Source organism: Durio zibethinus, chromosome 18, assembly GCF_047325235.1.
Source record: "Durio zibethinus cultivar Kanyao isolate XHJ-2024 chromosome 18, ASM4732523v1, whole genome shotgun sequence".
NCBI classification, from domain to species: Eukaryota; Viridiplantae; Streptophyta; class Magnoliopsida; order Malvales; family Malvaceae; genus Durio; species Durio zibethinus.
Window position 1 is genome coordinate 2,664,265 of NC_143179.1, and position 17,564 is coordinate 2,681,828.

Sequence of the window (17,564 nt, forward strand, 5' to 3'; positions counted from 1 at the left end):
TTTGGACTTAATCGTCAAGGAGCATTTATTTTCAAAGTCATGGTTGCCTCTGTTTAGAGGAGCAATTTATTTTTCTAAAGCCATGGTTGTCTCTGTTTAGAGGAGCAATGTATTATTTTATTTTATTTTCAAAGTCATGGTACCTCTGTTTAGAGGAACAATTTATTTTTCAACAGTCATGGTTGCCTCCGTTTAGAAGAGAAATTCATTGTTCCCAAAGTCGTTAAGCCTCTGTTTAGAGGAGCTTTGTTTATTTTCCAAAGTCGTTGACCCTTTGATAAGAGAAACCATTTATCTTTCAAAATCGTTGAGCCTTTGATTAGAGGAGCAATTTACTTTTCAAAAATCGTTGAGCCTCTAATTAGAAGAGCTATTTATTTTCAAAGTTGTTGAGCCTCTGATTAGAGGAGCTTTGTTTATGTTTTTCAAAGTCGTTGAGCTTCTGCTTAGAGGAGCTTTAATCAAATTTTAACACAAAAAAAGTGAAAAAAAAAAGAAAAAGATGAGTGGAGTCTTGAATGGGTGTCTACGTCTTTGCGCAATTTCTGTTTCACAAAAAATGTGCAAAGAAGGGCAGCTGTAAATACCCAATTTGGTCCAGGCCCGGATCAATTAGGCTTGATCTAAATGGGTAGGCCCATTTTTATTTTTATTATTTTATTATTTTTATTTTTATTTTTTTTCTAAATTTTTATTATTTATTATTAGTATTATTATTTATTAATATACATATATATTTATTTATCTATTAACATATATTATTATATATTTTATTATTTATCTATTATTATTATTATTATTTATTATTACTATTATTATTTATTAATATACATATATATTTATTTATCTATTAACATATATTATTATATATTTTTTTATTATTTATCTATTATTATTATTATTTATCTATTATATTATTTTTATTTTTATTTTTATTTTTTTTCTTCTTATTCAGCTGGGATTAGGATAAAAATTAAGAGTTCTACCATAAATTTGGGATTCAATCAGAGTCCAGATTGGATTCAAAGATTGAATCCCAATTTAAGAGAGAATTGGGATTGATCAGAAACTCTTCTGATCAATCTTTATAAATAGGTGCTGGAATAAACACACAAAAAACACACACAGAGAGAAAACAGAAACTAAAAAAGGGTTTTCGTGCATTAGAACAACTCTAGGAATGGGTGAGAAGTTTTTTTGAATTTTTGGCATTTTTTTGGGAAATTTTTTGAAAATTTTCCAAAATCTAACGAAATTTTTCAACGAACTTTGAATTTTTCGACGAGTTTTTCGGTCAGATTTGAAGATTCTGGTGACTTTTCCAAATTCTGGTAGAAATTCAACTAGAATCTGGGTTTGTTTAGAAAGAGAGAAGAGGAAAAGAAGGGAAGAGAGAGAGAGGGAATGAGCGGTCTGCTGAAAAATAGAGGTTAGAGCCCTTTATACCCTGTTGAAACGACGTCGTTTTACACTTAAGAAAACCCCAGGATCCGCGCGTTCCAATTCGGGCGACTCGACCCGTAGCGCACCTGATCCAGCTACCCATTTCTTCACCTGGGTTAGAGTCAAGCCGAGCCAAACCGCGTACTCCCGAGCGGCGTCTTCCAGCCGTTTTCTTCCTCAAGTCGAGCCGAGCCGCTAAGCCGAGCCGTTCCAAGGTTTTTTTTCATTTATTATTTGTTTATTTATTTATTTATTTATTTTTATTATTTATTGATTAGATTAGAATTATTTAATATTTCTTATTTTATTTTATTTTTCTTTTATTTTATTTTTTTTAATTTTCTTTGAATAAAGTTTTTTCTCAAAATATTTTTGAAGAAAAGTTAAAAATATCAATTTTTTTAAAATAAGTTTTCAAAAAAAATATTTTTGGGGAAAAGTTGAAAATATCAATTTTCCTTGAAAATAAGTTTTCAAAAATATATATATATTTTTTAGGAAAAGTTGAAAGTATTAATTTTTCTTAAAAATAAGTTTTCAAAAAAAGATATTTTCGAGGAAAAGTTGAAAGTATCAATTTTTCTCGAAATTAAAGTTTCAGGAAAATATTTTCTAAGAAAAGTTAAAAGTATCAATTTTTCTTGTACAAAAGCAATGAGTTTTTGAAGGGAAAAGGATTTATATCTAAAGCTGAATCATTTTTTGTCATTTTATTTCTTTTTTTTTTTGTTTCTTAAATTTTTTTTAATGTTAAATAATCCGATGATAGAGCCTCTGCAAGTAAAATAGTAGTCTCATTACATACTCTTGAGGTGAGAGAATTTTCTTAATTTTTTGCTAAAATTATTAAAGTCAATTAAGAATAATTTCTAATAATTAATTACTTGATAAATTTTTAAGGCTTATTGGATAACACAAAATTAAGCCAGTACCATCTTTCGATGGGCGTTATGAGGGTGCTATAACCTTTCTCACATGTAACCGTACTTTCAAATCATGTTCTGGTTAGTAGACCTAAATCTATTCTTTTAGGGACCCTTAAACTTAGGTGTTCTTTGAAAGGATAGATTCTTTAGGTGGCCAATCGCACCTAGATAAAAAGGATTGATGGCAACTCCTTCAAGTCAATGTCTAGCGATAGATCTCTGGATCTAGATGTTATGACAGACTCTAAATCTAAAAAAAAAAAAAAATGAATTTGTTAGAATAAAGGTTGCAAGCTATCAAAATGATAAGTTTTTATGGCTCTATTGATGCAGCTCGGCTCTACTTAGTATCAAATATGATGATTTGGCCGAAGTTTAAACTGCTAGAATTTAAAAAATATGACAGTACTAAATGTCTAATAGCTCATGTCACTATGTATTATAAAAATATAACAACCTACACACATCATGAAAAGCTATTAATACACGTATTTTAAATTATCATCACTAGCTTTGCTACTATGTGGTATGTCTAACTGGATAAGTACTATATCCATTTGTGGAAAGAACTGGCAAGGGCATTTACCACCTAGTACAAACATATTATATATTTAGCCTCAGATTATCTTTTATTGCAAAGTATGGAGAAAAAAAAGAGTATAGCAAAGTATGGAATGCACTCTAAGGGGAAGGGACATAATTGCTCAAGTCCAACCACCTGTAACTGAAAATGAGACTACAGTACTATTCATGAGTACTCCGAAGGCACCTTACTATAAAAAGATGATTGGAAATGCAGCAAAGAACTTTGTTGACATAATGATCTCAAAGGAGATCATTGAAAATACCATAAAAAATGGCAAGCTTGAAGAACAAGAAACCAACAATACAAAGAAAAGTAGGGTGCCTAAAAGCAAAGAGGATGAAACTCAAGCTATGAGCTATAAGGGGCATTGAATTGGAAGTTTTTCTCCTTATCCTCAATCGATGTACTAAACCTATTACCTTACTGTAAGCAATATAGCATTTATTCCTTACCTTGACTAGTCAATCCAACAACCAATTTATTCACTTGCTTTTTAGCCATCTTTCCAACAGTTAACTCATATTGTAAGAATAACCCCTAAAACTTGATAATAAAAAAAGTAGTTCAAAAGGATTAAGAAACAACAAAGAAAAGGTTTTTTTTATCCCATTCCCAAAACACATATAGATTTGTTATCACATCTAGTGAAAAATCATTTTTTGTGCCTAGTTTATGTTAACCCAATAAAACCTTCTTACCTAAAATGGAATGATGTTAATGCCTGATATAACTACTAATATTGGATTACAAGTCACTTAATAGAGAATTATGGTCTTAAAACACAAGGTATAAGGTCTTACAAATGTTAATTTCATAAAATTTGATGATAAAGGAAGGCCAAGTGTCCCTAAAAATCCTTTGTCTAATAATACAAGGGGCATAATTTTGAAAAGATGTTTTTTTAAGGTTGCTAGCTATCATTAAGAGTTTTTTTAGAAAGTAACTTTATGGAGGTCTTTTATGTGTTTATCTTGTATTTATCTTGCATTTCGATAAAACAACAAGGGCATTTCATTAGATATTCTTTTTTTAATCCTTACTTTTATATATCCCTTAATATTTCGCTATTTCTATATTCCAAGTAATGAATGTTCAGATAATTATGACAATAATTTGGAATTCTATTTTGAAATTTTCATTTATAAGATTGATGATTTGAATCCTTATTCTGTAGGGGTGAACTAAAGTTGGCATGTTTTTCTCATCTATTAAAAGGTAGATATGGAGCTATTTTATGATAATGTGGTCCTTTATATCCACAAGCTTGTTTTCATTCAATATAAACTCTTTAAAGAAAGTGTTAACATTTGAAATGAAAAATGATCATCTTTTTTTCTACCTTTCGCGTACAAACTAAGATCATTCATTTGTTACACTTGTTGAGCTTCTTATTATTTCTTTAAAAAGAAACCCACCGAAAGATTACCTTCCACATTGGGGGCAAATTTTGGAAAAATTATCCAATTGTAAAAAAGTAAAAGGTCAAAAATAAAAAAAAATCACAAATAATTTTTGAGGCAAAATGGGAAAAAAAACTCTTGTGTGAGAATCTTTCTTGGAAAAAAATTTTGAGAAAATGAAAAATGACATAGATCAAAAGTGAAAATGAAAAAGAAAATGAGAAATAGGGCAAAATGCTAAGGTAATGAGAAATTATCCTTTGGTTTATAACTTTTTAAACACATTTTAAGCCTAGTTTACCCATTTTTTCTTAACTCTTCACTATAGCCTACATTATGAGCCTTAAAAGTCCATTTCGATCAAACACAAAATTTTCCAACCTTTTATATGATTGATATAAATGAAACTTAAAAAATTTACTTATATGTCCTAATTAGGGTTACATTCTAACAATGGGTATATATGGTCTAACCTAAAATTGGCTTTATATGTTTTATTACATGTGGTTTGTGTAAACACCTAATTTTGTCTAGTACGATTCGAGTTTATTCTATTTTTGTACTTGATTTGAACGTTTTGAATTGGGCGAACTTAAGCATGTCATTTAAATTGAACTGAGTTCATTTGGGCTTGTTTTAGATTAAACATTTTTTAACCATTTTACATAAGCCAAAGTCCAATTCCATTAAATTTTGTGTCAATTGAAAATTCAATCACTTAAGCATGAAAAGCCCAATAGAAGTACTAATTCCATCTCCAAAACCAAATTAAATTTTAAGGCCTAAAATCATTTTATTAGAATTAATTAAATTAACAAAAATCAAAAAATTATTGTAAAAACAATAAGAAGGGTTGGCTACCATGGCCTTTCACTTTTGACAACTAAATTGATGCCATTTGAAAGAATATCTTTTGATATATTGGTAAGATTCAAAAGAACTATTTTTTTTAATCATATATATTTTTTTATCAGTAAGATTTTTTAATACATTGGTGAAATCTTATTTTAAATCTTTAAAATCAAACCTTTTAATACATTGCTAAGGTTTGATTTTTTCACTTTTCAAATTTTGTTTTTAAAACTTCAAACCTTTTAATATGTTATAAAGGTTTTATTTTCTTAAAAACCTCATTTTTCAAAAGATCAAATTTTAAAAGTTTACAGTTTTCTGATATGTTGTTAAGGTTTTATTTTTACTTCTAAAATTATTTTTTTAATTTTAAAACCTTCTAATATGATGGTAAGATTTTACTTTTTATTTTCAAAAATTATTTTCAAATTTTTTTATTTTTAAATAAATAAATAAAAATGTACCTAAAATTTTAGCTTGGTCCGACTTAAGAAATGGCTTGGCTCGTGACTAGTGTAGCGACTTGGTTCAACTTAACGGCCTGAATCAGTAATGGCTCAACAAGTAATAGGTTTTAGGTTAGATGATATAGAAGGAATCAGATCACTTGTTGCTTAAGGAAACCAAAAATCATCATTGAAATCTCCGTCAATAACTTGGACAAAGTCAAAGTAAAAAAGAATGACTTAGATTGAACCGAAGTCAAAAAATAAAATGACATGAATAAGACTTAATCAAAGTCTGAAAATGAGATGACTTAGACAAAGCCAAAGTCTAAAAATAAGAAAACTTGCACTCAACCAAACTTTGAAAATGAAATGACTTGGACTGAGTCTAAGTCTAACAGTAAGATGACTTGGTCTGAGCCAAAGTTTGAAAATGAAATAACTTGGACTAAGTGAAGGTCAAAAATAAAAGTCATTAGACTGAACCAAAGTTGAAAATGAAAGTGATTGAACTTAACCAAGATAAAAAAAAAATGAAGGCAATCAAAATGAGTCAAGGTAAAAAATAAAGGCGATCGAACAAAACCAAGGTCGAAAATAAAAACAATTAAACTAAACCAAAGTCATAACTAAAAATGATTGGACTAAACCAAGATCTAAAATGAAAGTGATCAAATTGAACCAAAGTAAAAAGTGATATGACTTAGTCTAAGCCTAAGTCGAAATATGAAATCAAAAGATCTTGAAAATAATAAGTCGAAGGTTTTTAAGCTTTTGTCCGGACATCTTATAAATCATGCCTGGAGGTCTTAAAGATTATACTTGAAGGTCTTATAAATCATTTTTATCTTTTAAAATGTGCTCCTATAGATAATGGTAATGATTTTTTAAAAGCTTTCTCTTAAAATGTTTCCCTTATATGAAGGTTAAGATCTTACATTTGGTAAATCCTTCTTAATCAAGGATTGACATGTCATCATTTCCTCAATCGATGATTAAAATCTTATATTTTAAAAACTTTGCTCAATTGAGGATTGACAAGTTTGAGATTTTTTTTTCTTGAAAATTTGTCAACATTTTACTAATTTCAATTTTAGGATCCAAAGTTAAAATTACTTATATATAATGAATGCCATGCATGAAATGCAATGAATGTATCCATAATTGTGATAAAAAGGTTCTCAAGACTCTTTTTCCATCTCCAAAACTAGCCACTTTCATAATTTTTATCAACTACTTTATAAACCAATTGCCTTTTTGTCAAATTTAATCACCAAGACTGAACTTATCATGAAAAACTTCTTTTTTTTTAAAATTTTGAGGATCAACATTTTCAAAAGTTTCTTTCATCTCCTCATCTTCATTCTTGGCATTTCTTATTTTCTTTTCAAAGTAATGTAGGGATCTTTTATGTATTTTATCAATTATTTCTCAACATTCAAATTTCATGAAAAATGCAATTCATTAAAATCCATTATGATAGGAAAAATGATAAAGAACAAGGTAAGTTTAAGGAAAAGCATATTCAACATAAGAATAAATCAATACAAAAAGGCAAATAGACAATTTTAAGGCATATTATTAGGATAAGTGTTTGGATGCTATAACAACATCCATATAATGAATATTCGGACAATTTTTAACATATATCTAGAATTTGACGATAGTGTTTCTTCAAAGTATGACAAATAGTTTTATTGAATACTCTTGTAATGAGAAAATGTTCTTAAATTATTACTATTATATTAGAGTAATTTAAGGAAAATTTTTAATATTAAATTATTTAGTAAACTATAAATATATTTTAAAGATTGGATAATTTGAAATCAAACTAATATCATTGTTTAGATGGGCGTTGTGAATGTGTTATAACATTTCTCACATGTAACCGCACTTTCGAACTCGAAATTTAGTTTCGTGGGCTAGAATCTACCATTTAAAGATACCTAAGTCAAACTTGAAACTTCTCTTTAAAATAGGACAGATTTAGTTAGGTGGCCAATTGCACCTAAACAAAAAAAAATTAATGGTTACTCCTAAGTTTATATCTGGTGATGGGTCAATGGATCTACACGTTATGACAATGTACACATTTGCATTTATGCACAAGCTCTATACCTATGTTTCCAAATCTGTTTCTTTAAGAGAAAGTATGTATGTTTTTGTGAGGTTATAATGCCTCCACTTGAGCTAGCCAAATACTTTTCACTCAAACTAAACCCTTTCTGTTGACAGCCTATTATAAGTGAAGATTAAGGACCTTACTATTAAATATTTATATAATTTAATATTATCACACCCTTACACTTGAACCTTTGCTTGTCTTCAAGAAAAACTCTTAAATCAACAATATAAATAATCAAAATAAATGCACACAAAGTCAAATTTACATAAATTATCAATCACGGACTATATCATAATACAAAGATAGTTATAAACATAATTAACAAGAAACTTATTCCAAAGTAAGCTTTCAATATCACACAACTTTTACACATGTGAAGTTACTCTATCTCTAATCCATACATACAATCTAAGTAAAAAAAATACAACATATATATCACATATCAATTTAAAGATACAATATACTTCATTTTTTCACTTTCCTCTTCCCTCTCCACTAATATTAAACTTATATATTTGACTCAAGATCAAAAGGTGTTTTAGGCTTGTAATGTAAGACTTGGGTAGGTAAGAAAAGGAATATTTAGGCTCATAAACCCTTTGGCTTAATTGATTTGTTGGACTCATGATTGAGAACTTTGGAAACTTTGAAACTTTCAAAACTTTGAGGCATCTTTGTTTCGACATTTTTTTTCTTACTATTTTTGGCTTTAGCCATTTTGGTTTTTATTTTCTCTTTTGTCGAGCTTTTTCAATTTATTTTTCAATTTCTCCCAAATACATAGATTTGTTCTCTTTATTTGTCCAAATATGCATAAGCAATATTAGGTTAGGCAACAACAAAAAAAAGGGATAATTCAAAGAAAAGGCTTACACTTATTATAATGGTTAAATAAAATAAATAAAAAGGCTCAAAATCAAAGGTACTACAAATGCATTATTATAGGTAGGCTTGAAAAGGCTTAAATTGTCCAAAGAATGCCTAGATCATTTTTTAAATCAAATAAAGTTTAGAATTTCACCTTGAGGGTTAAATAAGTAAATTCCAAAATCATACTCTTACCTTCAAATTTCTAAGCAACATAATATCTTGCATAATTCTTACCAATATCAATGTATATCATAAATTAAGACTAAAAATACAAACATAAAAATCATACTCTAAAAAAAGACATGCTTAGGAAATCATTTCATTGCTTCACTACACATATAATTCTCCTCATATCATACTCAAAAACATATTTTACCTCAAAAATTTTCCTTTCCCCCACACTTAAGTTATAAAATATTTCAAAACAAAACATTAAAGTATTAAAGGTAAAGGAATACTCCCCTATCTTTGCTTTCCTTTTTAAGTCAAATCTTGAATTCTTCATGGGGCATCTCTTTGCATTACTTTCATCCCTATAAAACATTTCAAAAATAAAAAGAATCAAAGCATACCTATCTTAAGAAAATAAACAATAACAAAAAAAAAAAAACAAATATATGTAAATAAACAATTAATGTAAAACTTGTGTTGTCTCCCAAGCAGTGCTAGTTTTGATCAAGCTTGATCATACCTAAATTCTAAAATTATCTCATTCTTTTAGGAATGAATTTTCCTTGTTACACTCTCCTTTAAGGTATCACGTAGACTGAACTAGCTTTAAGAGGTGTACTAACTATCTTTGCACGTACAACATAAGTTGGTCTTGGATTTATTACGGGAACATTTAGCTTCGGGCTGGTGGGATCAATTTTGAGCTTGCAAGAACTAGGACATAGTGGGCTGGTTGAATGGATTAAGTTCGAGTCCTTAACATTAGGTTTTTTCTTTTCCTTAACTTTAGTTATTGTTTACACATCCTCATCATCTCTAAAAATACCATATCTTCTACTTATAAATTGTACTCTTTTGTCCTTAAATCTTAAAGTCAGATCACAGTTATACAAATCAATTAAAATTTTGGATGTCAAAAGGAAATGTCTACATAAAAGTAAGAAGAGCTTCATTATCTTCTATATCCAAAACAACAAAATTCACAGGATATGCATATTTACTAACTTTTATTAAAACATTCTCGAACATTTCTCATGGTTTCTTAGCAAATCTATTAGCAAATTTAATGTTGAATGTTGAAGGTTTCAATGCTCCAAATTCTAGCTGCATAAAAACATTCACAAGCATAAGATTAATGTTGGACCCAAGATCACAAAAAGTTTTGTCAAATTTTAAATGACCAATTTTATAAGATATAAAGAAACTCTTTGGATCTTTTCGCTTGTTTGGAAAAAGTTATCAAAGTACAAGACTACACTCTTCCAAAAACGTGACATTTTTAGCTCCTTGAGTAGCACTTTTAGTACTGGCTTTTGTGTTGGTGATGCTACTTCGAAAGTTTGACTTTGAGTTGACATTATTGAAGTCATCCTTGACCTTTAACTTCTCAATCTTCTTCTTCCTAAACTTTCTCTTCCCTATCAGGTTGAATACTTTCAAGAAGTGCTCTCCTAACTTGTATCAACATCTCATCTTCCTCAGTTGAATTCTCAATGTATTCTTCAGGGTCTTCCTCTTGAATATACTTAGGATCCTCCTCAATCTCAAAATTTTCACCAATCTCCTCATGTGGCCCAATGCTTTTATGAGCTTCAAAAGTCATTTGATCAAATATATCTAAAACTTCTCTACCAAATCTCAATAATTCCTCATCATCCATAATTCCTTCCCAATGAAATCTATTTAAGGCAACTATACAAAACTTGGCAAGTTTACCACCATTGGCTCATCCATAATATCATCATGATCAAAATAATAGAAACATAGTAACAAAAATTTTGTAGTTTTAGTAAACAATTTTTATTTTCGTTTATCAAATATATTTTTAAAAAACAAAAAGTAAAAATAAAATTATTTTCTAGAAAATGAAAGTAGAAAATAAAAACAAAAATATTTTTTTAAAATCAAACATAGCCTTACTTTTTGGTTAAGAATAAAGAGATAAAGGAATGATTAATTTATGAACTTATTCATATATATTCTTTTGAACTTTTTGTCAAATAGAGATCAAATTCAAGAGTTGTAATTTTTCAATTGATTTAATTCAATCATTTAATTTGTCTTTTAGTAAGTTTACATTCGTAAATTATAACATCATTTTACATAATATTTTTACCATTTAACTATTATAATATATTTTCATTTGATAATTTTTTTTGAATAAAATAAATATAAAATAAAAATTTTAAAAGTAGATTAAATTTTCCAAAAAAAATAAAATTAAAAAATTTCAATTGCACTCGTATTACTACTCAATATTTTAGCTTTTCTCAACTATTTATATCAATATAATAAATTTTTTTAATCCAACAATTATTATTACAATACCAAATTTTAAAATTCCAAAATCCAACACTTAAATTTTTATAACTTTGACTTTTTGTTTATATTCATTTGCTACATTCACGTGTAAACTTCTTTTACATGCTTTCTTCTTTTCTTTGACTTTTATTCTCTCATAGATTTCGTCACTTTTCTTCTCTTTTTTTATCGATGGGTTTTCTTCTCTTATTGCCCTCTTTCATTACAGTTTCAATCAATTTCTCTTTCAATTTTTGTTTCATTATCTCGTAGTTCTTCTTGCCATTTTTTAATCGTTTTCCCACATTTTTTTTTTTTGTTTTTTTGCCTTCCACATTTTTTCTTCATTTTTCATTATCTTATCTTCTCATTTGACATTTCTTTTCATAATCCTTATCTTTATTGTTTATCTCCTTTTTAAATTTCTCAATTTTAATTTTTCGTGACATTTTTAATAATTTTGTATAGCTTCAAATCTTGCGAAAAGATCATTTCTCTTTCAAATTTGTCGGAATTAGTGTACATTTCATTGCTTCTGATTTTGGCGTCTGTCCTTTTGATCATAACTTTTAAAACTGAAAATAGCTTTATTTATTAGGAGGCCATTTCTCTTTAAAATTTATCAGAGGTGGTGTATCTTTAGTTCCTTTTTTGTTTTAGCCTTTTCTCCTTTTGGTATTAAATCATTTTTCAATATGTCATACTTCAGAATTCATCAATTATAACAAAAGACTGATTACATCATGAAAGATTAGTTATGCTTTTACTTGGGTCTGTTTGAGTTTCTCATAATTTTCGTGCTTGTAAATATAAGTTTTAACACGCATCCAACATCAATTTCTCATAAAAATCAACATAAAATTACAGTTATAAATCAAGGTCCAACGAATCCATAACTAGATCCCAATAAACCTAGCAATATATTAATTTTTTAATTCAACAATCATTATCAATCTTTAAGAAAAAATACCACATATGAAAGCTCCAAAAAAAAATCAAATTTCAATACAAAACTCATAAGAAGCAATTCCCATCATTATTTTATTATTAATTTATTAATTTATTAACAAACCCTCACAACCCATTTAAAGTACTTCAATCAAATGTGCCAACTATCTCTCAAACGGATCTATTTTAAGATATAGATATGAATGTTTCTTATATAATGTTATTAAAAGTCATTAGATGTGATTTTTTTGTGAAAGACTGAAATTAATTAGAAATTAAGTAACTTTTTATGTAAATAAAACAAATCTTCATAATTTAATGCATTTTCTTTTCTACTGCAGACAGGATACAACACCATTTGTAAATCTTAAGAAGTGATTTTGAAAGGCTTGGAATCTCATATAACATAGAAAATACTCACAGCCAGCGCCCAGCGGATGTGGAATCCGAATTAAGATTGAACCACAAGGCCACACACACACATGGGAGCTTCCTCGTTTTAGGAATTTCCTCCTTCTACTTGGCCCAAGCAACAGCTAGCCAGAGAGCCGTTACCACAAAATCAGCAACTAGTTTGGCAGTTCCTGATCCAATGGTGGTTTATAGTTAGTGATAAACTTATCCGAAACAGTCATTAATGCTCTTTTGCCAAATGGAGCCTTCTTATTCGTCGAATTAGGCGCTAATTTGGCAGAACTAGCAGCTGGATTTGTTATCTACGAAAAAAATGCCCCGTCATTTGCCGAGCCCCCTTTGCCAAATCATCTTTGCCAAAGTTGTTTTGATACAATATAGGTTAAAAGAAATTTTTATTTTTTAATTTATATTTAAATAAATTCTTGTTTCAAACAAAATATTAATTTATGTTTATACTTATTTTGTTAAATCATATTTGAATATAAATTAAAAGATAAAATTTTTATTTGAATATAAAATAAATATTAAAAACTTATTTAAATGCGATAAAAATATAAAAATTTATTTAAATAAAATAATAAATTTTGAAATTTTTTTATTCTTTTAGCCTATAATTATACATCATTATTGGCCGATCCTCTGCGACTTTGATATGAATCTGAAGGCAATATCTATTAAGGATTGCATTCGCTGCTCTTCCGGCCAACGTGTTGGGTGTTTCAAACTAAATCCAACACTTTTAAAAGTAGTAAAGGAGCGCATAATGATAATTCATTTGCAATGGTTTCTATTTAAATTTTGCTACAATCTTTTAAAAAAACGGCTCCCTAAGGCTTTCATAAGCAGTTTTATTTATAAGGTGTTTTTTTTTTTATATATATATATATCCTAACGGATTTTTTTATATAAAAAATCTTTATTCTTACCCGAACACGGAGATATGACAACATTTTTCAACTATAATTCTTTCTAATATAATGTTTTAATTATCTAATTACTCTTAATAATATTTTGATAAATCTTATATAATTTTAAATATTAATTGATTAATTATAATATAATTATTATAAATGATTTGCTCCTACGTGCTTATGACATTATCATGCTTACGACATTATCCCGATTTTCAATTTCGACTTGAGGTTGCTAGGGTATCCATAATTTTCTTTTGAAATATTAGCAAATTAATATTTAAGTGACAAATAATCGGTTAACTTTTAAGTCAGTCACTCATTTATGTTTAAAAATACTTACGTTAAAAATAGAAAATGTAACTGATAAATTTACTTTTTCTTTTTGAACTAAATCACTTTTACAAATTATTAATCATAATCTTTTAAAAACTAAATTATACTACTCCCTCCCTCCCACCATCCATTCTTTTTGTTTACATCTTTCTCTTTGGAAAACTTTAATTTGTTTGTTCCCTACTAAAAATAAAACAATTCTGTATCCAAATTCTAATTGAAGAAAATAGCCTAAGTAAAATAATTTTTCCCTCGTGTATACTATTTGGTATAAAAGATTAAAAAAAAAAAAGAATGAAAGAAAAAGATTAAGAATTGTAGGAAGGAAAGAAAATAAGTAGATTTGCATCACTTAGGGAAAAAAGATTAGGACACGCAAATAGTATTTTCCTTACCTTTTTCAATCTCCAAAATTGAGTGTTGTGGCCTGAGGGAGAAAGATGAGAAAAGATTAAAGAGATGAGAACAAAAGAAAAAAGATAAAACAAATAGACATCAACAGTGCTCTGGTAACAGAGACTGGCCATGCACAGTGGTGAAGTGAAGCAGGGAAGAGACAAGGATCCAAGAACAAGGAAAAATCAAAATAGAGAAAATCAAGTGAAGGAGCCTTCTGATCTTTCATTGATAAAGAGGAGATTGCATGCCTCAGATTCCTTTCGAACCTATTTTCCCTTTTCATTTTGTGTAGAAGGAACTTCTAAATGCTAAGTAACACAAAGCACGCCTAGTTTCTATTGCTTTTAACTTCTCTTTGTCAGTGAAGGGAATTTGCAAACTCAGAAGCTCCTCATGTGGCTACATAAGAGAGAGAACAAAAAGAAAGGAGAACAGTGTTTTTTCTTCTTCGTTTGTGTTTAATTGTGATTCTAAAGTTAGAAATAATGTGTCAATTACATAGCAAGAGTACTAAATGTTATTATTACAACAAAATGGGATGTCAAGTACTTACTTGTATAAGCAAATTATGATTACATCCTAGACTAAAAATGGAATATATGTTGAGTCCTAATCTTTGCCTTCAGCTAAAAGACATTATCAAACAACAGAATAGCATTGCATGTGGAGTTACTGCCAAGAGACATCTACTTTGTTCTTTGTAATGACATAAAACCGCTAGTTCAACATTAATAATGCCATGAATGAAATGATAATTACCTGCTACTCACTTACAGAACTCTTGACATCTTCCTAATCACAATATGGTGTGAGATCAATGTTGAAGTGTTGCTTCCCTTTGCTTACCCTCTGGAAAACATCAATTGAAGAAATGATTAATACCAACATTCCTACTTATTTCATAAATTAAGAAAATGATGCACTAAAAGGCACCAAGGGGTTTCCAACCGATGCACAATGCCAGTTATTGTTGCTAAGCAATAAATGAAGAAAATCATAGGTATCCAATATATCAAGAATTGCTGCCTTTTGAATAAAAAATATTAAGTGACACTATAAAACCAACTATCCAGGAGCCCTTCAAAGCCCTCCTATAACTCTTCCTCCACATAATCCACAAAATTGCAAGAAAGGAGTAGTGCATGTTTGGCTAGGCTGAAGCTTCTATGAGAAGTGCTACTGGAGTAAAGCTTCTCTAAAAGTCCTGTAAAGAGAATCTAAAATAGCGTTTATTAAACTTAATACATAAATGCTGTAAAATGTTGAAAAAACTATTTGATAATATTTTTGTATATATTTAATAAATATTTAATATAAAATAGAAAATCACTTTTATTAAATTAAATCACAAGTTTTTTAAATAAATAAAATAAAGATATATTTTGTTAATTATAATAAAATAAATAAATTCAATAGAAAAATGGACAAAATAAAAAATAATGTGAAATAATAATCCTCTTTATAATTTTGTAAACTATTGAAAAGTAAAGTGAGAATTTAAAAATTTTCATTTAAGACTTGCAATTAAAATTATCACTTTGTGAAAAAGCTTTGATTTATAGCTTCGCCTAAAAGCTCAAATATGTTTTCCACATAAACTAAAATTCTTAAAATTTTGAGAGCCAAACACCTAGCTTCTGCTTTTGCAATAGATAAACTCTTCAATAAGCTAGGCCAAGCACCTTCTTAATCTTCTAATTTTCTCATCAACATATTACAGCAAACACCTCCAAGCAGACCAAGGCAAATCAAATCAAATTGGCTTTCCACCCCTTGAGGTAGTTTTTGACAGATCTTCCAACAGGCCCATTCAGCCTCTCTAACATTCAATAACAGTTTAAGATTCCAACAACTACAATATATCCCTACCTTTCCAAGTTATCTTTTTTTTCCTCCTCCTTGTACTCCCTTTGTCATAATAAAAAACCAATTTTTCAGTTCCCGTATGAACTCACTAGCCTTTCTTTGGCCATTATTACCCTTCCTTACCTGGACCAAGACTCAGACATTCACTTCTTTTCAGTTTCCTCAAATATCTTGTAGGCTGAGGCTTAAAATCTCACAAAAGAAAACCCACTGCCTTAATCACTGATCTGAATTTAAAAAAAAAAAAAAAAAAAGAAAGAAAACCTTTCTCACACATTGTCTGTATTGATATTAATGTTCAGTATCAATAACAGTATTAATATTTGAACAGACAAATTGTAGTGTCATAAAAATATCTTTTCCTTTTCTTTAGGTCCTCAGGAAAAGAGGGGATAGTAAAACAGAAAGTTCCAAGAATAGATGTATGCTTAGACATGTCTGGGAGATTGAAATAATTTGACAGCATCCCATTTACATATACATGTAATTGCTTATTTACCATGCAGCAACTGGAAACACTATAACATAACCATTCACATCAAGGATGGGAAAAGAACTTACAGCTATTGCAATTAGCTCTTCCAGAAGTTCCTCCAAATGGCGCAGTGGCTATCTCCAGTAACATGCAAAACATATTTTGATAAGTTTACAGCTTGGTAATATGGTCTGATAATAAAACTTGTCTACATGAATCCACCCTCTGAGGAGCTAAAGACACAATGTGTGCTTGTATTAAGCAAGTGTAAACTATAAATTCAACTCACCCATTGAGTTGGACCATCAACCAGACCATTCAGAGGATTATCATGCACCTAAATATCAAAGAGAAACTTTTAGATGTCCAAACTAAAATAAAATCAATATGCAAATTATATGAGAATTTATTCTTCAGACATGCAATTCAATAATCAAAGTAAAAGGAAATGCCTGTTTATCGTAATTTGAGCAAAAGCCAACCCAGAACTCCAGTTATAAGCTCTTAAATACTTTACATTACACATTTCCAGCAGGCAATCAAGCAAACTATACCTCCATGAAAATTCCATCCACTCCAACAGCAACTGCAGTCCTTGCGATGCATGGTATCAGCTCACGAAGGCCTCCACTGGCCACGCCTCCACCATCCAACTATATAACAAAGCAGCGATTTAACTATTTATAGAAAATAAAACTCAAAAGCGATATGAACTAAGAAACAAAAAGGGAAACAAACTAGGATCAAGAAACCTATATTCGTAAAGAACAATAACAATAGCAAGCAAAAGTATTTAGCAGAGAAAGAGGCATAGAAAGAATAGCTGCCATGATATGTCAATCCTTAGCTGCCATAGATATGTCAATCCTCTACCTAATATATTACAAATATTTCTGATCAATACTTGATAACACAAAATCAAATGGACAGAATTACCAACAATGAAATGCAAAACATATAGGAAGAATTACTGCAATTTTTGGAGCTTTCTCCATTAATGCCATTAAGTGAGTTTGTGTTAGCACTAACCTTCCCTTCGGTCCAAGATAGGGCAAAAGAATAAAAACTAGAAAGCAAAAGACAGCTAACGAT

General features: G+C 29.0%; 1 protein-coding gene across 6 annotated transcripts in view; it reads right to left on the reverse strand.

Moving 5' to 3' along the window:
- LOC111298947 (2-dehydro-3-deoxyphosphooctonate aldolase-like) overlaps window positions 1-17,564 on the reverse strand; it is an 81,955-nt gene that overhangs the window by 59,083 nt on the left and 5,308 nt on the right. For 3 of the 6 annotated variants that reach the window (XR_016329586.1, XR_016329587.1, XR_016329583.1), the window contains 7 exons: window positions 17,027-17,125; window positions 16,762-16,809; window positions 16,559-16,606; window positions 14,891-14,980; window positions 14,128-14,159; window positions 12,490-12,652; window positions 8,837-9,181 (listed from right to left, as the gene is read on the reverse strand). Coding sequence is in view for 1 of the 6 variants with exons in the window: in XM_089746978.1 (XP_089603104.1) it covers window positions 14,924-14,980; window positions 16,559-16,606; window positions 16,762-16,809; window positions 17,027-17,125 (252 nt within the window). In the remaining 5 variants the exon portion in view is untranslated. Of the gene's footprint in view, window positions 1-8,836; window positions 9,182-12,489; window positions 12,653-13,922; window positions 14,160-14,890; window positions 14,981-16,558; window positions 16,607-16,761; window positions 16,810-17,026; window positions 17,126-17,564 lie in introns of those variants that run through there. The other 3 variants (XR_016329584.1, XR_016329585.1, XM_089746978.1) reach the window with 3 other exon arrangements.